At 42.2% G+C, this 26,259-nt stretch overlaps 1 protein-coding gene and 1 long non-coding RNA gene across 5 annotated transcripts in view; one reads left to right on the top strand and one right to left on the bottom strand.

The window, feature by feature from the left end:
- Nucleotides 1–9,936, top strand: part of ANO6 (anoctamin 6) — a 75,293-nt gene extending 65,357 nt beyond the window's left edge. For 2 of the 4 annotated variants that reach the window (XM_068669360.1, XM_068669363.1), the window contains 3 exons: nucleotides 1,041–1,240; nucleotides 1,745–1,850; nucleotides 2,871–7,066. In XM_068669360.1, coding sequence (XP_068525461.1) covers nucleotides 1,041–1,240; nucleotides 1,745–1,850; nucleotides 2,871–3,077 — 513 coding nt within the window. In that variant the 3' untranslated portion in view covers nucleotides 3,078–7,066. Of the gene's footprint in view, nucleotides 1–1,040; nucleotides 1,241–1,744; nucleotides 1,851–2,870; nucleotides 7,067–8,007; nucleotides 8,338–9,912 lie in introns of those variants that run through there. The other 2 variants (XM_068669362.1, XM_068669361.1) reach the window with 2 other exon arrangements.
- On the bottom strand, nucleotides 6,743–16,290 carry LOC137849607 (uncharacterized). The gene is made up of 4 exons (XR_011091991.1): nucleotides 10,437–16,290; nucleotides 8,547–9,701; nucleotides 7,336–7,582; nucleotides 6,743–6,930 (listed from the first exon to the last, which is right to left on the bottom strand). It is a non-coding gene; the product is annotated as an uncharacterized lncRNA (long non-coding RNA).
- Nucleotides 16,291–26,259: the final 9,969 nt, after the last annotated feature.

Genomic DNA, 26,259 nt, shown 5'->3' with positions numbered 1-26,259 from the left:
CCCAGCCACGGCATGCAAACATCACTAGCTCTAGGCACTGGGCACAACAGGCGCCTCTCATGCTGGCGTGGCTGGGCAGCCTCATGCTCAGCTGCCGGCCTTGCCAATGGAAAGTCTTCCTCACAGGGAAGCCTTTTCAACCTGCAATAGCGGAGGAGGATGTTGGATTAAAGATAGTTAACCTGCCCTCCAGAATAGGATGTTTTGGGAACTTCGTGAGTTTAGAAAAGACTTCCCACAACAAACCCACAGATCCCATTTCCTACCCGGTTTGTGCCTAGCAGACTGAGTAGGACAGGGACTCTCTTGGGAGCAAGATAAAAACAAATGGTCACGTCATATGTAAAACAGCACTGTGCAGCTGCTACTAAAAAAATGATCTTGGCACCAAGAGCAGTTTCCACATGTACTGACATGACACTGAAGCTTATGAGGCAACTGCCAAGACAAATTTGGACTGGCTGTCACCTCGAAAAGAGCGGGATGTTTCTAGGGTCAGAGATGGATCAGCTATGTATGCAATTTAGTTCATTCTTTTACTCGGTCCTCAGGCTTTCTGGGGAAATTTAATTTTGTAGTGCTGAAGGACTCTGCTGTGGTTTACATAAGTTTCACCAGGCACAATTTCTTGAAGCATATCACAAGCAGCTCTGGCAGCAAGCATGTTTGCTGGAGGTTACCTTAGAGCAGCGTAAGGTGAGTTTGGTTGCTGAACTCCCTCGCATGCTGATGAGGATAAACATGTATCATAGTACAACTTTTCTGAGGCATCCAGCAGAGCCAGCGTAATTTAAAAACTATACAGAGTGCACACTGCAGAAGGAGATTGTTTTATGCCTGTGAGTGTCTACATGCTCCCTAACAGAAGGAACCACTGACTGGAAATGCACATTTTTATTTTTATTTTTATTTTTATTTATCTTGTAATGTAAATTTTTAGATACTCAGTATATGGCAAAGCTTATTTAGGCTTCACCATATATTATGGCTTATTAGTTACATGCCACTCTGCTTTTTTGTCTTCTCTTTCTGAAATGCAGGCCATGATAATTGCTTTTACATCTGACATGATTCCTCGCCTGGTTTATTACTGGTCCTTCTCAGTCCCTCCTTATGGGAGTCACAGCAGTCACACTATGAAAGGATATATAAACAACACACTCTCTGTCTTCAATATATCAGACTTCAGGAATGCAAGCAAGCCATCTTCCCCTTGGTTTGGGAACCAAACAACATGCAGGCAAGTGTCAAATAACCTTTTTTTCTATTCAAATGACAATGATTTTTATTTTTTTTAATATCTAACTAATATAACTCAATTTAAAATATCCAGGAAGAAATGTTAAAACATCATTAAAGTCAGCGTACTTTGAATGGCAGAACTGAGTGAAATTATTCACCTATAAGTCTGTCCTACTCAGAAACTCAAAAAATACTTCCTTCATTTTCCTCATAACTGATAGAGTCTCGAAAAAGGAGAAAAAATGTTTTAAAATAAATTTAAGAAATTATCAACACAGTGGCAAAAAAAAAAAAAAAAAAAAAAAAAAAAAAAAAAAAAAGGACGTTTAAGCCAAATACAGCTTATTCTGCAGACACGAAGTTTACCCATTGCTGTAGCTCCATTCAGCAGACTGTTCCGGGATGCACTATGCAGGGACATGTCTTGCTCCATCCTCTGGCCACAGAGCCTTACTGCAGAGATTCCCGAGACTAGTCCCTGACTTTCCTGCATTGCCTTCAGATACCGCGATTTCCGCTACCCTCCTGGTCACCAGCATCAGTATGAGCATAACATATACTACTGGCACGTCATCGCAGCCAAGCTGGCTTTCATCATTGTCATGGAGGTAAGCATGTGGGGTTTCAAGCAGCAGTTATTGTGAGCATCCTCTTCCCTCCATGCAGAAAATCCTTCAAATCCATTCTGTCCAGGCACCAGAGGTTTTGGTGTTCAACATGTGCTGGCATGGGCAAGAGCTTGGGAGATGTAATTAGGTGTAGCACCATTAGAAAAAGAAGTCTCTGAAGTCATGACATCTGCTGAGGATTGTCGCATGTGTTCGCAGTTTCTTCTCTCAAGAATTTTTAAAGTGATTTCTAGTATCAGAAATAGAAGGGACAGTTGCACCAAAAATACTTATAAGTGATCTTAGATGAGGTTTGTACAAAGCCTCATATATACATGTCCATACTACATGTGCACTAACACACACTAACCTGAGTAACGACATTCACATAAGAGGTGAGTCTTTAGATCAGCCCTTTTGGTAAAAAAGCAATCACTCCCTCCTGTGCAGCAACTCTCTGGGCTTAGAAAATATAGAAGTCTGTCCAAGATCAAGGGAGAGGAATACTAGGTATTCTTTCATTATAAAATGTACTTAAGGCCTGATCCAGGGACTACTGAAGTCACCAGAAACATTCAACTTGCTAGAGCAGAGATCCCGTAGCAGAGGAATGTCGATAGCCCCAGAGGCATTTGGACAAACCTGAAACAATTTCAGAAGAATCTGTAACCAATATTTCCACAGTCAGGGGAGGCAAGGGGAGGGATTGGGCACTGGGGTTCCCTGAAAGCAAGCAGAGGAGTCATTAGTAACATCAGAATTAGAAAATCAGAAATTCTTCTTTATCAGTCAATCTATTAATCTCTGTTTTTAAGATATTGTTCCACTGTGATAGATACTGGTGCAAAGCCTGTTTAAATCCATAAGAGAGAGTGGGACATTTCAATAATAATAATAATAATAATAATAATAATAATAATAATAATAATAATAATAATAATAATAATAATAATAATAATAATAATAATAATAGCCTGTTCAACCCAACTGACTTTTTTTTTTCATTTTCACCTTCCCTAGCATGTCATATACTTTGTGAAGTTTATTATTTCATACATAATCCCGGATGTATCACAGAAGACCAAGAGCAAGGTCAAGCGAGAGAAATACCTAACGCAGAAACTCTTGCATGAGAACGATCTTAAAGTTGTGAAAAAAAACATGGGGAAAATTGCTGACAAAATTATCAAAGGAGTAGACAGCACTTTCCGACCTAAGTCTGAATAAGTATTTTTTTATATGGAGTAACAGTATTTAGCCAGCTAACACCTGTCCAGATGTTACCAATAGTTAACCAAACACTTTGGATTAATTCCCTTTACTAAACGTTGTTTCTTGCAACTGTCACATGCTCCTTATCTGTTTCCCTTTGGCAAAAGCAACCACTGAGACTTGGTTTACAGTTACCAATTTTTTAAAACAGCTTTAGTAAGATATATTTTTTAACACATGAAGGTAAAAAATATTTATAATCTTAAAACAATGCAGATTAATTCTCAAATACATAGAATGCTTTCCACTTTATTTAGGCATAGGCTATTAAATCTGTTGTTCAACTTGAATAAAACCTTATGAACAAGAATAATTTGTTGTAAGAACACCACCACTTCCTCTGAAGGAGTTTTGATGACTTGACAATGCAGACCCCAGCTATAAAATGAAATGGAAAAGCCAAAACATGAAGGCAAGAGAAGGAAAAGACAACACAAAATCATGTTGTTAAACTATTGCAATTGACGTACTAAGCACTGTTGTGTGTTACACTGAATTAGGTGTACATACTGAGACTTAAATGGATAACAAGATATTTCAATTAATCATGGGCTTGGATCACAAGGAGCAGCAGGACTGTAAGCCCATCTTGTTCATCAATCTCTGTGTAAACAGGAGAACTGCCTTTGCAATCAATGCATACAAACTGACTTTACAGCACTTGGAGCGAGAGGAAAACTCAGACATTTTATCTTTCCCTGGTCAATGTACTTTCATTAGCTCACTTGGCCATTCTGTTCTGAATGAACACAGCCTTGAAGGTCTCCCACCTGTAACAGTAATGAGTGTTAAAATTCTTTTCACATACTAAATCAATATTTGCTGAGGGCTGTATTTTGCATTTCTCCCACACCAGAGGCACCATTCTTTTCCCTGATAGATTTTGACATAGGAAGAATGCACAGCTGGACCTGTTGTGGTACAACACTGCATGATAAATTGAATTTGGACTAGACCATGAATCTATTGAAACTGAAGATCGGAATAAACAATTTAATATGCCTTAACCGTGTTATGAAACTTTAAACAACTAGGAAGATGTTACAAGTGTGGACGAATTTGTTGGAGCTATCAGTCATCTTGAAATTAGACTGCAGATCTGCTTGGCAATTTTGGCTCCAGTTGTAACCTGGGAGTTAGGAAACTACAGGGTAAGCATGTATGTAGGGCTCCACTTTGTGTCTGCAGCAGCGATGTTCCAGTTTATTAAATTGCTTTCTCTTTTAATGGTTCTAGTGGACCAATTCCTATGAAATCTGAAAACCAAAATCTTGTTAAAAAGGCAAAAGTATGCCTACACTCCCTAAACCACATGATTACTGTTGGGTTTGTAATTTTATACTCTTAAATGTAATTCATATGTGCAATTCTTAGGAAGATTATTTGTATGGCTTTTTCAATATAAAGAAGTTTGTTTGCAGAAACTAAGTAGCATTAATAAGATATATTTTATCCTCATAATAATCGGAAGGAATCATTTGAATTTTGTAGAAAAACTTCAAAATATTACTCTGTGTACCTCAAGCCTATCCTTTGGAATGGCAACATTTAAACCAGAAGAGGCAGTACATAGCAGAGTTCTTTCAGCAGTTGTGATACACAAGCTTTCACTTAGTATGACTATGCAGAATGATTGCATAGGAGAGAGGAACATGAGAGGAAAGCTTGGTTCAAAAATTGCGATAAGGTTGGAAGATGGAAGACAAAAGCTTGGAGGTTCCAGAGAACACATTTCTGGCATTGAAGAACTGGAGCTTGCTTATTATAATGCTCAGAAAACTTGTTGTAAACATCACCTGAAGACACCTGAAGATGAAAAAGACAAAAGACTCAGGACACAACAGTAAGATAGACCATTACTCTAAGTGACTGTGTACCAGAGCAGTGATAGAACTAGTGCTTCTTTCAACAGGAAATTCTACTCTTGCCATCTCTTTTTGTTTCCAGTCAGAATCATAAAACGTCTTTAAACTTACAAGGAATCAAACAGAAATTTGGCAAATGGATAGGCATGTACTCAGAGGCTTCTAAACAAGACAGAATATTTTATCAAAATGTATCACCCCAATACTGATTTGACCTTTTCCCAGAGCCCACCTGCCCCAGCCCCTGCCCAAGCAGGGACACCCAGAGCAGGCTGACCAGGGCCACGTCCAGGTGGCTTTTGGAGATCCCCCAGCAGAAGACCCCACAACCTCTCTGTGCAGCCTGTGCCAGGGCTCAGGCACCGGCACAGTAAAACAGTTTTTTCTTATGTTCAAATTGCATTTCTTGTGTTTCAGCATGTGCCTCTTGCCTCTTGCCCTGTTGCTGGGCAGTATAATGAAATACTCAGGGTTTTCCTGTGCTATATGAGTTTGTTTAGAAAGGCCAGTCAGCTCTGTGCAAGCTTGGAGCTTCTGATTTTGGCTTTGGGCTGGCATCTCCCTGTCAACAGTAGTGTTCAGCTGAGAGATGCCATTTTCATCTCCCCATCGGGGATCACAGTTTCAAAGTGCCTTAAACACCCTCTCAGGTGCAGTGTTGGAGGACAAGGGCAAGCAAGGAGGTATCCCATGATAAAGGAAAAAAAATAAAAATAAAATGTCATGAAATGGGCCATTTCAGATAATTGTTTGATCTTAAGGAAACTTTGATTGCCTGCTTTGACAGCTGAAGAGACAAAAGAATTAAGTGCCTTGCCTGGGGTCACACTGAACAGTGGCAGAGTTTAAGACTGGTTTTCTGGTCCTTTTCTTGTCCTTGAGGCCTCTCTCAATTGTCACTTTTCATCACGCATTTCCTGAAGGGGGAGTTGGTCCTCAACATCACTGAGAGTTTATATTCCAGCCTTTAAAATAATTATTAAAAATAAATAAATAAATAGCATGCTACCCCAGCAAAGTATGTGCTCCTCTTGTAATAAATTCCTAACCACCTAGAATTACAGAATGAGAGAATATCCTGAGTTGGAAGGGACCCTCAAGGATCATCAAATCCAACCCCTGGCCACAACCAAAATTCAGACCATATTTCTGACAGCATTGTCCAAACACTTTAACTCCAGCAGGCTCAGTGCCATGACGTGGATATCCTTGGGTGGGTTTCTACATTACCATTTTGTTCAGCTCAGGAGTTTGAAACTCGTCTTCCACTTGTCCCCACTTTCTGGGTGGTGATTCACATCTGGTCTTGGAGCTCATGAACCGGATTCCTTTTGTCTTAAACCAAACCAGAAGACAGGTCTTAGATATGCCCATCATGGTCTCTGGTAGGCATTTTGGGTCTGAAGAGAACTGTGAGTACGTGGTGGGCATCAGCTTCAGCTGATGTCAGTGTCAGCTTTTTGCTCTGTGTTTTGCTTCCCAAGTGCCATGCTACTTGCTAACATAGCCATAACATTCACTTTCAGAAAGCATTATATCAGGAATTTAGTTTGTTTTGCCATGTGCAGTGTTAATCTCAGCACAGTGCCCAAACCTCTAAAGCTGTGCAATGTACATTGCCTCTACCTCCATCTGCTGAAACGTGCACTGCCAGTACACAGCGAGACATAGGAATTAAATGCTTCGGGGAGTGGGGTCAGCTGCCAACTTAATTGTATTTGTAACTTTTTTCAAGACTGGGTCACTTTAATAATGTTTGAAGATCTGTTTGAAGGGAAAATTAACATTACTTTTAACATATTAATCAATTTTACTCTTTTTACACTTTGTAAGTAGGCCAGACTCTTACCTTGTACAGATGAATCCGTGTCAGTGACCATTTCATTGCCTTAAAGTAAGATGTGAGCACCACAAATTGCAGACCACCGCCACTGTTTTAGATTCTTTGTATGTTGAAAAAATTCAGAATGTAAGAATGTATTTTTTGTATTTTTTCTAAGAATGTTTGCTATTAGTTTCTGAACATTAAGATCTCTTTATATTTATTGTTATTAAATAAAGTCTATTTTAAAAGGATAATACATTTGTTGTTGATTAGCTTTGTTTGTTTTTACATGAACAATATACTGCTGCTGCCAAATGCCACATTTAAATTCTTAGAACGTCACCACTGTCTAATTTCCATATTCCTCCTCTTTTTCAATCTTTTGCCATTAAGCTGTTACTGCTACTGAAATTTATCTCCTGTTTTTCCTGCATCCTCTAGATGGAAGTCATTCCTTTCAACATCACATCGATGACAAGGACCATTATGTTCTCCTACAAATAAACAGTTTAGGTCTTTATACCTTTTCACTCCTGTCATGATAAGCCCCGTGTTTTGTTTCCGAGTCATCGTTTATTTCTTAATCTGAATCAAGTCTGGAAGGTGCTCCCACCTCCAGGCAGTCCAGCTTTTGTGTTCCTCTTTAGGGCTCATGCAGCCCAAGCAGCAGGCAGTGGGTACAAGAGAGGCAGCAGCTTAATTTTGACTCAAATACAGGAGAGCAGCAGAGTGCAAGCTTCAGATCGCGCTCCATTTCTCACTCGGTCTCCCTGTTTGAAAAGATGTGTATGTAGTTAGTCCTAAATAACCTCCACATGGCTTGGAGCAGTATTTTCGTCATAAGAAAATAATGTATCTTAATAGCCTTATAACAGTAACAAACTTTCCAGGAAAGTTGACAAAAGTGGTTTTTATTTACAACCTGGATGTGCATCAAAAGAAGAGCCTTTAAAAGTTGAGGGTTTCTTTTTTCTCTGCCATGCATATTACATTCTCTGATACAGTTACCCTGTAAAAGCAATGCTAATCACTGGGATTAAAGCTATTTTGTCAGTTAGCAATGATGCAAAGAAATTAAATCACTTCTCTTGCTTTTAGAACATAGTAATCAATTCCCTAATTATTTCCAGCAGCCCCAGCACTACAGGGTTACAGAAGTGCATGTGTGAACACGTACCCTCTGTCCTCTTTGCAGAACACACATACGTGCACACACTGATGGCTGTTCTGCCAGCTATGAAGACCACAACTCATGACCTGCCACATAATGCAAGATGCTCTTTTCCAGTAATGAAAAAAGTTTTCCATCCAGTTGTATCAAGATACACCGTTCTCTTTAAATACGTAAGATAAAGTAACCCCTAAGTGCTGAAGAGAAATAAAAGGCATGCAACACAGACCACGCAGAAAATCTCACTGAGTTCCTTCTTTCAGCAAGCACAAGCCAGTACACCACAAATCCACTTCTAGCACATGAAGAGAGAGTTTGCAAAGGAAAAAGAAAAAAAAAAAAAAAAAAGAAAAACTGAAATTCTTAAATTTTACATGACTAAGGAAATTACAGTCACCTCTGATAGCATTAACACACTATCAGGGATTTTATTTTTTTAGATACTCATTTAGTGTCCATGTAACCCTCTCGCACCATTTCTCTGCTCCTGGGTGGAGGTCACACAGTGAGTGGATAAATAAGTTGCGCTCCCAGCCACAGGCACCTGCCAGCTATTGTCTTACCTCCCCATTCTTCTGAGATCCTCTTTGGACCCGAGTACGGAGTCTCCTCTTACAGCCGCATTGTGCTCATTCATGCAGTCATTTTCTAAACCAGTCTGGCTGCTCTGGTCGAGCACAATTACATTTAAGCCTCTGTGACCAGGGCACTGCAGGATCTTTGCTTTGGTCTGCTCCCTGCTGGAGTGGGACATGGTGGGTGACCAATCGCTCCCGCTCGGTGCTCAGGCCCCAAAGTCCATCCACTCCACGACGGGTCCCTGACTTTGGGGGGTTTGTCAGGTTCTTGGGTTTTACTGAGCTGAAAGCTCACCAAGAGGTGAGCCGGGGTTAAGGTTATTTGTCCTGTGATAAATCTGCTCCTTATCCCACAATTATTATAATGACTTTTTCTTAAAAAAAAAAATAATAATAATAATAAGGGGGAAAGGGGGGGGGGGGAGAGAGATTGGACCATGCTGTGCCTTTAAGAGTCCTCTGCACGACTGCAAACACACAGGGCTGGTCTTGGCACCTGGGCTTGGTCTTCTGAATATCGCTATTCAGGGAGAGCCATTGTGCCTTGAATTTGTGTTTCACCTTAATCCAAAGGAGTTTTCAAGTTCAGACATGCCCTCTGGTTGTTCTTAACTTTGACTGCATAGGACGTTATACCGGCAGCTAAAAATTGGCAGAATCAGGCCCTTCACTATTGTCCTAAGTATGGTCTTGAACAGAATACGTCACTGTTGTTTCTTGGCTTGCCAACACAAACTGTGACCTTGCATCTGAAAACAGCAGGGAGACCGGGACGTGTGGGGACGGCAGAAGCCTGCTGTGCAGCTGGGGGCACGAACATCAGACGGGAGACGTGCAGGAGGTTTGGGTGAGGCTGAGGCTGCAGGGTGAGGGACAGGGAGCCCTGGTTGGTGCTGACAGAGGCTCCGGAGCAACAGCTGAGAAATTCTTTCCATATCTGCTGTTAATTAGTAACTGCTCATTTAAATCTGGGAAAGGCAAACACTGGCCTGCCTCTCCTGCAGTGTGGTGCCTCCAGATTAGCGACAGAGAGACCTGTTGCAACTCAGTGCTTACCTGCAGAGACACTCCATTTTCTTCTCTTTAAGAAGTACACATGCTAAAGCACATTGTGTATTATATCACTGTTTTCACACCCTTCTGCAAATTAATAATAAAGAGAAAAAGTCTGCATTTGTGCTTTTCATAGCTTCAGACTTTAACTGGAAGGCATACATGCAAAAAAAAAAAAAAATGTTTTCTTTCCTTGTCACTCTGTTCCCATATTTTTTCCCCAATGATCTATAAGGGGGGGGGAAACATGTTGCCATCCCCAAGAGGCGCCATTAACAAATCTTTTCTTATCTTGCAGCCAAAGTAATGACATCTTATTGACAGCACAGCAGAGCAAACAATGTCTTATTGAAAGCTTCAGTGCTGGAGGATTTGGGCTGTCCTCAGGACTTGAGACAAAGTAATGAAAACAGGTTTTGCTACTAAATCAAAGACAATGACTGCTCTAGTTCTCCAGTGGCCTTTAGCGCTCCCAGACACACAGGAGGTGTGTATAGCTCACCGGGGTATCACCCACACTACAAATTCAATCAAGTACAGAGACCTTGCTGCGAGAAGGATGCCCAGAGTAGCAGGCAGTTAAAGGATAAGCTACAGCACACATGAGAGCAGCAATGAAACTTTTCCTCACAACTGCACATGATGTATGGTTTCCTACAACTTGTTTTAGTCTTAAACAAGTTTGTAAGTTATTTGCTAATTTTTGTACCTCATCAAATTAATTGGGGCAGCTACAGACATTTTTGAGGACTGAACTAAGATGGTGATTTGGGTTTTTGTTTTTCATGACTGTGTAAGATCTTATTAAAATTATTAATGTACCTTTGTTCTTTAGGTAGTGTCTCTTTCTTGCAAGCTCCTTTCAGCATCAGCATCCTGTGGGTAACAGGAGAATTTTGCAAACCAAGTATCAGAATTACATCCATTGTACACATGTGACTTTATCAAGCCTGTTTTGAAGATGTTGCAAAGCATGAACCCAGCAGAAAATTACCCAATTTTTCACCTATTCAGCTTGAATAGTGAATCAAACTGGCTTATTACAGAACCAGCCAGCAACAGCATCAGTGCTGGTGCGAGGGAACGTGCAGCCAGAAGTTGGGGTCGGACCTTCCTGTTCAGGGGTAAAGCAGAGTCAGATCAGCTCAGCCTCCCTGAGCCTGGCACAGGATGAACTGCAGCTCTCACAGCTACATTACTTCACAGAGAAGTAACCCGGTTTGCAAATGCTTTTTTTTTTTTTTTTCTCTCTCTCTAGTGGGAAGAAGTTAATTCCTTTTGTTTATTTGTGTGTTTACAAAGCCAATGCATCACATTTGTACAACGCATATATAACAGACTGAGAAAGAATGTGAACATACATTAAGGAAGCGCTCAATTTATCAGTGTTAAATTTAAAAGATCTTAGATTAAATACAACTCTTACTGTTGAGCAAACAAAGATTAATATTAAATCCTGCCTTTGCAGGAGAGAAGGAGTGAGCAATATGCGATGTCTTAACTTGTGAGTATTCATCTTCAAAATGCAGAGCCAGAGTTAGAAGGAAAGTGGAAGGGGGCCGAATTCAAACCTCCTGAGGAAGCTCCAGGAAGACACTGGAGGGCTTGCTAAGGAGTGAGGCTCATTTTCAGAAATGGCTTGACACAAAAATATTAACAACACCAGCAAACAGTTGACTTGGGAAGACCACTTCCATTATCCAATACCCCACTTTGATGAAAGCTAAATTCTTAGGGTAAGAAAAAATTGCTAAATAGTGTTTCTCTTCCCCTGTTTGCTACTGTAGCTCCTACAGAGGTGTTAGAGGCTCTGCATAATGCACTCCTAGGAGATCATTCTTCTAATGAGCAACAGACAAGTTGTGGATCAGACAGATAGACCCAAAGAGACAAAATTCAACATGAGGTACAACAGGCTTTCCAACTTCCAACATCTTCATTCAGAAAGGGGAAACAAGTGTGCCTCAGCTTTGAGGTGGATTGCTTTTTCCTCCATGGCAGTTCTTCATTGCCTCACTCTGGTGGCGTCTCTCAAGCCTGACATCCTACAGCAGCAGCAAAAAGAATACTGCACCACCACATCAGTGGGATTACAACTTGAAAGGTCATGGTATCATACAGATAAACTTTTTGATTGTCCATTATTGGAAGGATTTGAAAGTTGCAACCACATAGTCTGAAAAAGCATTTTGCAAGAATCTCCATCATTCAGCTGACAGACAACTTACATCCAGGTTACTTCATTACTTATCCCCAGTCACACTTTTAATATGTAAATGAAAATATTACATTTGGTCAGTTTGTAAAATGGTTCCAGGTAAGATAAATTTAATCAAATCTTTTCAACAATTCTAACTTCAGAATCCTAAAGTACATCCCATCTATTCTCTATTCCAAAGAGGAAAGGTTTCATGCTCTGCACAACCAAGCATGATAAGCCACCCCCTATATCCCTTTTGCTTCAATTAAACCACCAGACTTGTTTGCACTCTGTATTTCCAAATTCTCTGGAAATATTTTGGTTGGTTGGTTGGTTTTGTTTTGTTCTGAAAGATCAGAAAATCCAACTTTGGTTTCTTTTCCTTTTTGGATTTTATTGACACAAAGGAACCAGGGCTGTTCCAGGTCAGGAAGGCACACCTTTATTCAGCCATGGTGAAAAAGGACATTGGAGTGGATTTTTATCTTCATGACATAAAAACTGCACTCAACCCTTCTGAATAAGGAAGATCGCCACAACTAATAATTATTTGTATACATATATAATATAAAAATGAAATATAATTGATATTTAATTTTCAAAATGCTCATAAATAAAGAAACAGCTCAGGACAGCAGTGATCTGGAATATAGTCCTGGGCCTTGCCCTTCTCTACATGGCCTTGTCTCTAAGGTGACACTTAAATGCGTAGTCTAAGATACTTTTTTTTTCCTTTTTATTGTAACCTGTATGCTTCTGAATGTCTTAAAATAATGGCTAAGATGACTTCCAGGCTGAAGCTCATCACCGTGTAAGCAGGAGCCACACTGGCCCCTGAGCAAGCCCAGACGGCTGGGTCCCGGGCTTAGCGAGGGCAGGAGAGGCAAGCCACAGGGCCAAGTTTCACCTAAATCAGCATGATAATCACATTGCTTTGCAGAACATTGTCCTTAACAGAGGTTGCTCTTAGCCAGATCCTTAATAAAGGGGATAATAGCTCATGAGAACAACAGTCACAGGAGATATTTCTAGTCAGCTTTTGTTCTTGTACTTGGCCAGTTTGTGTGCTGCCTAAGGGTATAAATAGAGAGACTATAGAGGGGATTAGCAGACTTTCTTTCCAGCAGGGCTCATGTGCCAAAGAGATGACTCTATTAGCATTGTTTCCCCTGAAAGGTTTGTTTCACTCCGGCTTTCAGAAAGCAGCACAAAGTCACCAAACCCTTTCCTGAGGCCCCGTTTTCTCCTCCGAAGAAGAGCAAGGCTTGGTTCTCGCAGCAATCACAGACCTGAATAACAGGGAGTGTACCCTTCCACCTGAGCCAGCGCAACCAGGCTCTCCACCTCGGATTTGCATCTAGGACGAGGTTTCTGTGGGGTTTTGCTCACCTATGAGCGGCACATCAACACGGCAGAGTCACTTTTTAACGACAGCGTTTAACACTGCATATTTGCTGCTGAACGGGAAGTTAGCGATGACTCCGGCCTTTCACTTCCCTGAAAGACAGAGCATGTAAAACGTATCCCGTGTACTGTCCCCCCAACACCATGTGTTAGAGACCAGGAATATCACGGACTGAAAAGCTATGCCTCGCCTCCCCGTGTCTTAGAGGTCTGGAGCATAGACATCAGTATCTGAAAAAGTTACCCTGGGATTCCTGTGTAATTAACAGAGACGAATGGGCACCTTTCAGGTGTGATCCATCTGATCCGTTTTGATTGACATCAGTATGTGGTGAATCACCTGGAGGTAAACAGGCACAGGCTCAGTTGTCTGTAGGTGACCATGCAAGGTTGTATTTCTGCTTCAGTTCTGTCAATCACACAAGCAATTTAATTTACTGAGCGGCCAGTTTCTTCCTTTCTTCCTTTCCTTCCTTCCTTCCTTCCTTCCTTCCTTCCTTCCTTCCTTCCTTCCTTCCTTCCTTCCTTCCTTCCTTCCTTCCTTCCTTCCTTCCTTCCTTCCTTCCTTCTTTCTTTCCTTCTTTCTTTTTCCTTCCTTCTTTCCTTCTTTCCTTCTTTCCTTTTTCCTTTTTCCTTTTCCTTCTTTTTTAACAAAGTCTCATCATACATGATAGTACTGGATAGAACCTGAAGTACTGTGTTCAGTTTTGGGGCCCCCAGCACAAAAAGGATGTGTAAGTATTAGAACAAGTCCAGAGGAGGGCCACAAAGATTATCAAGGAGATGGAGCACCTCTCCTGCAAAGACAAGCTAAGGGAGTTGGATTTGTTCAGCCTGGAGAAGAGAAAGCTTTAGGGAGAACCTATAGCAGCCTTCCAATACCTAAAGGGAGCCTACAGGAAAGGTGGGACTCTCTCAGGGAGTGTAGGGATAAGACAAGCAGTAATGGCTTCAAATTAAAAGAGGGTAGATTTAGATTAGATATTTGGAAGAAATTATTCACTATGAAGGTGGTGAGGCACTGGCACAGGTTGCCCAGAAGCTGTGGATGCCCCATCCCTGGAAGTGTTGAAGGCCAAATTGGACGGGGCCTTGGGCAACCTGGTCTGGTGGGAAGTGTCCCTGCCCATGGCAGGAGGATTGGAATTAGATCATTCTTAAACTCTATCCTTCTCATGGCTGGAGCTCACACAAACACAATATCACCAAAACAGCTGAGAGGTACAGTAGAAAGTGACGTGACTTCCCGATGGAGCCAACAGCTGGAAAAAGATAATGTGGCCACATCTGTCCCAGGAGAAGCATCAGGATCTCACTCTGCACTAGGCACTTCATAGGGTCCTCCAAAATGTCCACATGTGTTTTTTAATATATTTAAACACCTCTTTGGACCAGCTCTAGATGGCTAGCCTGCCAAAAGACTAAGCTCTTTCAGTGCATGGCCAACACATTTCCATAGCAGTGTCACATTGACCAATTTGAAAAATCAATCATTTTGATTTTGTCCATCCATGCAGTGTGCAAAGTCTCTGGCATGCCATAATCAGCTCTGTGATCCAGTCCAATATGTGCGGTGCTAAATTTAAGGAACTAGAAACAACAATCTGAATTCCAGTGTAATCATTCATCCTGGGTGCATAATGCAATGCCAGGATGGAGGCTGAGAGCCAACTAAACAACTAAGTGTGAATTACTATACCATAACTCAAAGGCAGTGGTGTATTTTATTAATCATTTATAGAGCTGCATATTATTAATATATGCAGAAACAGCTGTCTCTCTCTCTGGTGGATTTTGCTTTTGTGAGCAACTTGGGGGAGACCAAGGAGATTAAGAAGCAAAAGCCCAGCAGAGCCTTCCTGAACAAGGAGGAGATCTGCAGAAGTAGGTCACGAAACCTCTCAATACGTAGATGGGTCCTTTCCTCATTAATCTATTTTTAAACACTCAAGACCAGATCCTTCGCTGGTATAAAGTAGTTTGGTCCCATTGACTTGTATGCAGCCAACAACACATTGACACCCCTTGAAAATCTGCCCCGTGCTTATTGAAGTGCAAAGAAACACCCCAGTACATACCAATTACAAGTCCAGAAGATATTTTGAGTGTGCAGTAACACAAAGCAGGACACACAACGTACAGCAATAACAGTAAAAACTTGAATATTCTTCATGACAGGGGGCCAAAGTGCTGCTGTATGAGTGCTGTACTGCTGCATGATGAATACATTACAGACATAAATCTGTCTCTATATATTTGTAAAACAGATATTACCTTCTTAATCCTTGTGCTTTGCTTACTGACACATTAGAGCTGCCTTCTAGGACTTCTTCCACTTGAGGACTGAATCTCCAAACTACTCTGGAAGACTAAAAAGCATTCTTGGTTTTACAGAAATCAGTTCCTCCTATTTAAGCACTTAAACACATTTAATTTTATGGCAGGTATTTCCCATAATCTTTTTTTTCCTTTCCAGTCTATGTACAGGCCTGCTATCTGCAGCACTTTCCAATACAGCAAGACGACTTTGTTTAATCTGCTAACATTTGCATATCAATTCCTCCATGAAAATACAACTTTCAGGAATGAATAATCAATCTCTTAGCTACCTTTAAAACAAAAATAAGAGTAAATAAATAAATAAATATTAGGGCTGGATGTGAAATGTTTTGCCTCCCCAGAGAGCTTTTAAGAGTCCAAATGTTTAATATTCTACAATCAGGCAAACACAAGACCATGGGAATGTTCCCATGAACAGATTTAAAAGCCTGGAAAAAGCTGAAAGAAAGTATTTTCACCTGGGACTCAGGGAAAGCAGAGTGAGGTCCCAATGCCAATGCACAACTATTTCAAATGACAGTATAGAATGATTTCATTAGAAGAAATTCAGAGTCCTTCCCAGCTAACATCCAGTATTTGGGTGCACTCCTGACAAGTTTGATGACAGGAATGTCTGGTTTGAGTCAAGATCTTCATCACCTCAAGATGGGTAGCGGATGTTCACCCACTACAGGAGGACAAGGAGGGGATGTTCCTCCCTGCTCCTCTTTTCCTCACTCTTCTTCATCTTTCCTCCCAGCTTGGACCAGAAATTCTGTACTCTAGTGTAGAATCTCTCTGAAAGGATTTGTGTGAGGAAATACCTATATATATATATATATATATATATATATATATATATATTTACATGAACAGATTCAATTTAAATTACTCAGTTTATGACAAATAAGAATGAAAAGAATCCAAATAGGTAAGATAATCTCTCCCATGGAAATGTATGAACAAATACATGCACGTGTCCATATTGCTCAATGGATTTTCACATTAACATAATTCTAGAAAACCCTAATACTGAAATACTGCTGCTAAAGTATGTCTAAGTCACACACAGCAGGTAACACCAAAATCCTGACTTTTAATAGCTTTGCCATGCAATTTGACTGAAAGAAAATAGTAAAATAGTAAAAATACAGATGTTATGTAAGCCTTTCCCTTTAAGTGACATTATTCTTTTAGGCTGGTTTTGGGTGCTCTGTATCTGTCAGGGATGTGTCTTTTTTTTTTTTTTTTTTTTTTTTTTTTTCTGGGAGGTTTGAGGAAAACCTGATCTACACTTTATACTTTTTTTTTTTGTAACTTATAAAAGTGTGGAAAAAGATACATCACTTTTGGACCAAGCAGTAAAAAAAGCTACATAGATACTAGGTGTTTTTTGAGATTCATGCTTTTAAACATAACTGTTTAGAAAGACTTGTAGTTAAAACAACTGAGTATGTTTGGCTCTAGATCCAAAAAAAAAAAAAAAAAAAGTGATTGAACAAATTTTCAAGATTGTAAATTTTAAATAAATAAATAAATAAAATCACAATGCAAAAATAATCTTGTCTTAAAAAGCAAACAAACAAGCAAACAGCTCAGGTACTTACTTCGGATGCTTACTTTGCTTACAAGGTATGCGATATGAGGTGAAGCACTATCTCGCATTGCTTTGGATTTATTCTCAACGCTCCTTTCCTCATTGTAAAACCAGACTGGTTTTAATTGCTCTAACACAAGTGCTCGCAGTCCCTTCACAAGCCCCAGGGAGAAGTGTGCTCCTGCTGCAGGGAAAAGCTCCAAGCTGCCACTCCCAGCACAGTGGGAACCCTCCAGAGCTGCAGCGCCCACACCGCGCTGCCTCCGAAGGCATCTTCCAGTCCTGGAGGGACACCATTGCAGGCTGATTTTCTAACCCCATGCTGTGCAGCTACCACAACCATCTCTTTGGGAAGTTTTTAAATCATCCTGGGTACTAAGAATCTCCAGCTGACTGGGAATTTTTCAACAACCTGTATTTTTCTTTGGAAAAAATGCCGGTTCGTCAAAAGGGGAACTTTGAGAAGAACTCTGTTGAAAGCAGAAAGGGAAAAATTGAAAAAACAAATAAAAACAACAACGACAAAACCACCACCTTCTTTTCTCTCGAAAAGAAAAGTCCAGGGAGACTGAGAGCCCTGGACCCTGGGAGCAGCACCCTCACCTGCGATAACCTTCGTCTCCACAGCTGTGCAGCTCATCTAACAGACTCAGGCTGGGGTAGCGCTCCCCTACCACACAGAATCCAAATGAGGTCTTTTTTCCCTACAGCCAGAGAAGAAGGCAATGTTGCTACAATGGCCTGCCGCACCACTGGTCTCAGGGCTGCTGTTTCCCCAGATATGCATGGATTCTGCTGGTGAAAGAGCCCTGCAATGCTGCGAGATTTGTCCTTGTTCCACAGTTTCTCTTGTATTGATATATCGGAAGTAACTATCCTGGGGAAAACTGGCTGTTTCCAAGAGCTCGTTTTCAGTAATAGGTTTTGAAGACATTTTGGAGCTACAAAATCATACCATCACAGCTGTTCTCATAAAACTGACGCCAACAGCCTGCAAACTCTCTCTGCAAAGGCCATTTGGGAATACAAGGAGGTTGCAACCACCACAAGGGACCCTTGCAGAGCAGCAGCAGGGCTGGGGTTGCCTCTCCCTGCAAAGACAGCCCAGAGCTGCCAGCCCATCTCCAGCCCCACCACCACACCTGGCCTGAGGTCTTCAATGAGCTTTGAAGTGGCCCCAATGCCTCACCAAGCCTCTGCTAGGATTTCAAACACTTTCAAAAAAAAAGATGTAGGATAAAGGATGGACAACACTGCTTTATGTCCAGGACCGGTAAAAAGGGGTGGATGACTGTCTAATTCTATGTCCTTGGGACTAACCCCACCTACCAGGATACATTTTTGAGGTTTAGCTGAGAAAAAGTCTCCTACGGCATCCACAATACCACTGGTACGCAGCACATGGCACATGTGCATCACACCTGTGTAGCAATGAATGAGAAGATTTTAAAGAGACTTTTCTAAGCTTCATGACTCACCCAGAGTCGGGCGCTTTTGTCTTCCTTACAAACTGAAAATTGGGAGTTGATAAAAGGCTTGCCTTTTTCCTCACACTTTTCTGATCTATTTCTTTGGGAATGTCTCTCTTAGACTAGCAAATGGTAATTTAATGGGCTGTTTCCTCCAATATCCAGCTTGTGCTGGTTAAATGCAATACAATTTACCTGTCTGATGGATCAGGAGAGCAATTGCTCCAGGCATGAAGTGAAGCCCATAAGTCCCATACCTCTGCTCTTCCCTTAAAGGTGCAATATAGAGTTTCGCTGCATTTTCAAAGGGCGGAGTGAATGGGAATAAGGCAACAACAGAATTGCTTTGCTATGTTTCGCTTTTCTGTACTCATTTCTTTACCTGTTGCACTCCTGCTTTTTGGTGTTTTGTTTTTGCTGGTGCTATGGGGAAGTTAGCATGCACACACACACGCACACTTCTCCCATTTCCTTGTCCCTGCAGCTTCGGTGAAAGCCAGACTTAATAAAGTTCAGGACTGCCTGTACATCAGAGGCAAACCAGCTGGCAGCCACCAGCGCCTGCCCGAACGACACAGCTCTGGCAGCAGCGGCACGGATCCTGCTGGCACCTGCATAGGGCAGCGAGGAAAGCTGCGGGCAGCAGAGGCCCCAAACCTGGGAGAAGGCAGTGCTGGAGCTGCACGGACAGGTGCTCACCGAGGCAATAGCAAAGTTATTGAAGCAACACGGTCCTGCCCCCTGGGATGCTCGCAGCTGTGATGTAATCTAATGCAGGGTCCATTTCTGAATTGTGCTGAAAACGGGCTGCAAAATAATGCTGTTAGCAAGCATGTTGAAGGGAAACAGTTATTAGCAGCGTCTTTCAGCTGAGTGCTAAACTGTACAGAAGGCAATAAGGAGGAGAACGTTTCACAGCTGAGACAGCACAAGTTACGTTATAAATTTCAATACCAGGCTACACAAGTTACATTTAATTATTTTGCCTATATTTTAACTTATCAGCTCTTTCCTCTGCCTTTAAACAGGTCTTTCTCCCATGCAAAATCATTAATGTCCTATTAACATGAAAAAGCAAACCACTCTGAATGTTAATAAAATAAAAATGCATACGGTTACACTAGTCTTTCTTTCTTTTGTTTGGGCCAGACACATTTCTAGAGGTTGGCTGGTATCACAGGAGGGTAGCATAGCTGTCCCTCTGCAGTTTCAGCAATGCAGGGCCGTTTTCTAATGGCATTATAAATCTAATTTGCCAGATACCTTTATAGATTAACCATTGAATCCATATGCTGAAGAGCAGTTTAGGAGTATTTCAGCTGGGGAAATCTCACAAGATACAAAAAGGATTATGCTGTGGGTTCTGTCTTTTTCTTATTGAAGCCCACTCAAGACAATTTTGCTCTGTCTGAAAGCAGGTTACTTTTTTTTTTTCTGGAAAATAAAAGCATGGAAGTCATCAGCTCAATAGATGTAAGCCGGATGTTAGGATCAAAAAATTAAAGGGAACATAAAGTAAATAAATTTCTAAATATAATACATATTTTTAATATTTTTAGTATTATATAGAAATAAGCAAACACTAAATTTCAGTAGTTCACTTGGAAAAATCTTACAGCTCTTACACGACACTATTACTTTTGCATTTGACTTTGCAAATGATCTTTCACTTCCGCATGTACACTGAAATTGAAAAATCTGGCAACCTGATATTTGGGGTCTAAATAAGCATTCCTACACTCATTCACCACAGAACTCACTCTATGTGCTTTAGGTTACACAGACCTGCTATTTTTGTCTGGGAGTTAGAAAGCTGATTCCTTTACACAGTCTGCTATTCTACTGTTATTTTTGTCCGCTTATGTACTCGATTTTCCCATAAGCATCCCGAAATGCACCCAACCCCCCATCAGCTGAAATATATATGACTGTCTAAATTCCTTAGATGAACTCAACTGAGTCAGGTTAGCACATGCAAAGGCCTCTGAGAAGACAAAGAGGAGCAGTCACAGAGGGCTATCAGATAAAACCATCCCAACACCTACTTTGCAGCGGGTATCTCTCGCCCCAGATCTCCTCTAACAGCTGTACAAACCCTTTCAAGTGAAACAACGACGTTAATTGGGTGAGAAAAATGGGAAGAAAAGTAGAATGAAAATAACACAGCAACAAGTATAGCAAAGGGAATTTAAGAACTAGTGAAAGGAATCGTGTTTGTGGAGCGCGTCCCATCCAGCTCCAGCTGCTTCCCTTTGAAGTTGGGGGTGCCCCAGTTTTTGCGGGGTCTCTGCCGTCGCTGGATTCAGGAGGAAGCAGCCAGGGAATGGCTGCAGCTGAGCCTTTTGATATGAAAAGTAACGACTCTCTGCAGGAGGAAAAAAGGGAGTCCCTCACACACCTACAGTCTGTTCTATTTTGGGGGAGGTTGTTGATGTCTTGTTTGAAGTGATAAGCATCATAAAGCTCTGTGGCTAGGGCTCCAAGCTACACACTTAAGCTAAAAATAATTTTAAAAAGCTAATCAGGGAAGGCTGTATAACACCAGCTAGGCAGCGCGGAAGCTAGTCCGGTAGTTTTTTCTTCCTGTCAGTGCTTACAAGTTTAAGTTTGCTTTGAAAACTAAATGGTACTTCAAAACACGGGAGATTTAAGAATAAAATTCCCATTAGCAGCTGTTAGCAGGAATTATCAGGGCAAATCCCTTCATATTAAGGCAAGAACAAACTTCTGAAATTCAAAGACTCCAAGGAAGAAAGAGGAGTTAAAAAGAAAAGCCCCACAGATGCAGACCCCCCCCAGCACAATTGCCCATCTCCAGGGCTCAGCCTCTGCCAGTGGGTCCTGATGCCCAGCACCTGCCTCGGGCCCTTCTCATGTCCCAAATGTCCCCGTATCTCCCTGCATCCCTGTGGGGGATTTCTGGGCACCAAGAGCAGCATTTTTGCCACTTTATGAGCTTTTCCAGGCTGCAGATCCCCAAGCACTGTGAGCAAACTGCTAAGCGGAAGGCGAGGACATGGCACTCTCCTTCCCTCCTGCTGCTGAAGCTGTGCAGCAAAAAATGAAAAATTCATAGAATGGAGTACACTGACATGAAATTGAATTTATTGAAAAAGTACGGCACTGCAATCTACCAGTCAGGTAACTTGTTTCAGTGAGTCCTCAGAGAGTGCTTGGATGGTTGTTTCCTATGAAACACAGGGGCAGGAGGTGACATGCTTTTAGGATGCAGCCTCATGGTATCTCATCTCCACCCACAGAGTTATCAAATACCGACTGAACCACGGTCATACATTATACAGGTGTGTCTCTAGTCTCTGCAAATTTGTGATAACACGTGTCCGCTCTGACCCACTTTCACCACCTCGCAAGAAGTTGTTTTTCACACTGACCACTGGGTTGAACACACGCTGGGCTGATTGTCTTGGCTCAGATGATACACAGTAAGGGCTCAACTCATGACTTCCTGGTGTGGCTGAAGCCTGGATACCCAACCCTGGCCTTTCCCAGGGGGACATTTTAGCTCTTTCTCCTTGTGCTGTTCCTTTCCTGCCCATGGCACCGCCTGTCCCACAGGAGCAGCAGGGCAGTTCCCATGTGGTGCGCAGCCTCCAGCATGTTGCTGCACACACTCCTGGTAAGTGAGAAGCAATGAAGGGAAGTGAACACTTCAGAAATGAGGAGAGGAGAGGAGAGGAGAGGAGAGGAGAGGAGAGGAGAGGAGAGGAGAGGAGAGGAGAGGAGAGGAGAGGAGAGGAGAGGAGAGGAGAGGAGAGGAGAGGAGAGGAGAGGAGAGGAGAGGAGAGGAGAGGAGAGGAGAGGAGAGGAGAGGAGAGGAGAGGAGAGGAGAGGAGAGGAGAGGAGAGGAGAGGAGAGGAGAGGAGAGGAGAGGAGAGGAGAGGAGAGGAGAGGAGAGGAGAGGAGAGGAGAGGAGAGGAGAGGAGAGGAGAGGAGAGGAGAGGAGAGGAGAGGAGAGGAGAGGAGAGGAGAGGAGAGGAGAGGAGAGGAGAGGAGAGGAGAGGAGAGGAGAGGAGAGGAGAGGAGAGGAGAGGAGAGGAGAGGAGAGGAGAGGAGAGAAAAAAGCTGTGTGTCTTGCATCTAAAATTAGCACACAATCATCACTTGTTCCAGCTGCAGTCAGACAGTTCAGGTCACCATCCTAGCAGATGTTTTTTTTTTTGGGGGGGGGGCTATATCATAGAATCATCTAGGTTAGAAGAGACCTTCAATATCATCATGTTAGGGTTTTGACTGCACGTCAGTTCAACAGAGCCCAGGGAAAGTACCACTTCATCCCATCCTGTCCATCCCAAACCATTAGACATAGTAAGATCCCCTGCTTTAACATCTCCCTTTCCTCTATCTTGGAATATGTGACTCTACTCGCTGTGACTATCCCTGTCTTCACAGGTAGGAAATGTCGGCAACAGCTGCTCCTGCCCTACCTTCCCGTTAATCCTGCTTTCCAGTTTCTGTACCCCAACAAGTACAGAGACACAAGGCAGAGAGCCCAACTGTGCAGCCAGACAGAGGAGAGAGGCAGGTAGGTAGTGGGGCCTTAATTTGATTAGATTGCCATGGACCTTCAAAGGTCCTTTAGCAGATCACGAGGTGTGTGTGGATGAGTCCTTCTAGACTATTTATTATTTTGTCTCCTTCTCTATGTCTCATTTTTATTTGTCTCATTCCTAAGGGAAACAACTCCAACCTTATCAATCTCCCTTGATATGAGAGCTTTCCTCTGCTCCAGTCATGTTTGTCACCCTTCCCTGAACCCTTTTTAATTCTCTTGTTATTACTTTGAACAAAGATGGATGGAACAGCAGAAGCAGTTCTCCAGCCGCACAACTTACGAACTGCAGAAAAACAGGTCAAGGCTAGGCTGAACTCTGGAGCAGCTCTAGCGAGGTCAGCAGAGTCACCTCAGGAATGAATGTACTCCTCTTCAGTTCGGTTTCTAGCCAAGTTCAGTTTCCTTAGTATTGCTCAGGCTGTGAAAAACAAGAGTTACTGACAACAGGTTGTCCATACTGCATGCTGCTGAAGTTTTGTCAAATACATTTTATCTGGAAATGTGGATATGCACGAGCTGGACTGAGCATTTTAGCAAAATCATGTCTAAACCTCTCCATACAGAATTGCAATGCCTGACCAGAGGAATGATATGGCCATCTCAGGCTCCTGCTCAGATCAAAAAAGAAGGGACAAGTAATCTACTACAAATTAATTAGGGACATGCCTTTTATTCCCATGGCGTGTGTCACACAGTGTTGTCTAAAACAGTTTAGATCTTCTCATTCTCCATACAAAGACATTTCCTTGCTTTTACTTTTACTAAATCCTTCATTTTGATGCATTAATCAATACCATAAATTAATAATGCACTACTCAGGATGTGCTGCTTTTCACTTCCATTTAATATTGTCTTGCTTTGGCATTATGTGGAAGAATAAATAAGAGACCTTGATTTTCTGTAACATTTATTATTTTGTGCCTCTTCCACTCCATATAGACTCTATTCATACATTTACTTTTTCATATGCTTTCTGAATCAAGCAGCTGTGGTCCCTCCATCTCTAACAGAAGTATTTCCAGGCTTTTAGCTGACGTACCTTGGCGTGGCAAGACTCTGCTTTGTCCAGCTACTGAGTAACATAAAGGAACCCCAGTGCAATACAGCCAACCTCCCATTAAGTATAACAATGAGTCATCTTTGTGTAAGTTCTTGGGCCTTAGTGACTTTCAACCAGAGAGACAAATGTATAGCAGTATCTTTGGTGGTGTCATCCTTCCTACCACCCCATAGTCCTTGCTGTGCTCAATCTGAACCCAGAGCAGCTGACAGTGGCTGTTCCCACTTCTTCTCAGCTCCAGGGACCCCTTTCATCCATCAGTCTAAGGGCACTGTGCAAAAAGAGTAGGATGGAGCCACAATCAGGTGAAGTGAACTGAGACAGGCTACGTAGCAGGGCATGCTGGAATAATTCATCGCTGGTCTATCTCACAGCTATACTTTCATACCCTGGGCCTGCAAGGTCTTCCCTCAGGCAGATGTTTTCAACTTGGCAGTGACTGTAATTGCATTTGTGTTAGGGTTACATGGTGCAACGTAGTGATTTGCATTCTGAAGACACCTGCAGAGTCAACATTAATAGCGAAGTAACCAGCAAAAGGCAAAGCAGATAGCTGGTGATATGTGTGTTAGTGCTGAGCTCAGAGAGGTTTCTGATGTCTTGAATTTCTTCATCAAAAGCCAAGCCAAAAGGCTGAGAGTTGTCCAGTTTCATGGAACAGGTCCAGATTTTAGGAACCCCTGCAGACATCCTGCTCCCCAGCCACAGTCACAGCCTTGGCTCCCTCTACCTGCATTGTCCCTGCTGGAGCAGCCTCACCTTCCCCACCACCGAGCTGGGCTGGGCTGGGCTCAGGGCCACTGCTTTGAGTTCTGCCTTCCTTCTCCAGTGAGGCAGAGAGCAGAAGGCTGTGCAGACACAACCTGCCTGTCCCCAGCTGGATTGGGCTGAATAAGAGCATGCCACAGATCTCTGCAAGGTTTGCAGTCATGTCCAGTGAAAAGGATATTCGTGAATTCTCACTTTAAATCCCATTCCATTTCAATAATGCTGTCCCCTTGAGATTTTTTTCAGTACCTGCAAACCTGCCAGGTTTTTTAACGTACAAATAGGAGCATTTAGTAAGAAAACAGGGACATGGTTTTAACTCTATCGAAATACATCTGATAGAAAGAGCTTTTAGGAGAAAAAGAATTGAAAAGATTCACTGCTTTTAAAGAATGGTTAAAACCTATCTTTCATTACAGCAAGACCTAGGAGGAATGGCTTTGATCTCTCAATATTATCCGAGCAAAGCCAGTTAATACCTGCTTCTAGAGTAGCAGCATTTGCTTTTGTACAGAATTCTTTAAATGACTTCCAGGGCCATTAGAGTCAATTGTAAAACACCACTGCGTTTACCTAACCAGAATTTCCCCAGCAGATCAGGCCACAAAAGGCTTTAGATGTTGCAACACTGAGTGTTGCAATTCTGAACTTTTAGCACTTGTAGCCAGCTCCATCCCACTAACTTTGAGAACCTGAGCCAGGAATGTAATCTTGCTATGCTCCTCTGAAGTCAGTGGAGAACTCCCGAGAACAGTTTCTGGCTGACTGTTACACAGGATGAACCCAAGATCTTGGTGCCTGCTGAAATACCCAGCACTGGGTATGTATCTGGGCTCCCATTGAATACCTGGAGACACCCACATGCCTCTGGATGGGATGTAGGTAAGCCATCAGAAGGAATGAGGAACCCTCTCACCTAGCTGGCACTGAGGGGCTGAGGATAAAAGCCTCTTCCCAGCCCCAGGAGGCTGCTGATGGTACCTTCTTGCTTTCCTTCCTTCCCAGGAGCCACGAGGACACCCATCTGGGTCTGTGGGAGCCTGGCCTCCACTCTCTTCCCCTCTCAAGGCAATTTTAACATAAATCTTATTGTGGCCAACAGACTAAAGCTGGGTGATGCTCTCAACGTTTCTCCAGATAATTTGTTACTACTTTCAGCTCTCTACCATATGAATCCTATGGGAAAGTCCAGTGACTGCAAATAAAGAGAATAGCCTGGATTCGTTTAAAAAACTTAGGTTTTGTGAAAGACTGG

The sequence above is a fragment of the Anas acuta genome, chromosome 1 (assembly GCF_963932015.1).
Source record: "Anas acuta chromosome 1, bAnaAcu1.1, whole genome shotgun sequence".
NCBI classification, from domain to species: domain Eukaryota; kingdom Metazoa; phylum Chordata; class Aves; order Anseriformes; family Anatidae; genus Anas; species Anas acuta.
This window is presented reverse-complemented; position numbering and strand designations above follow the sequence as displayed.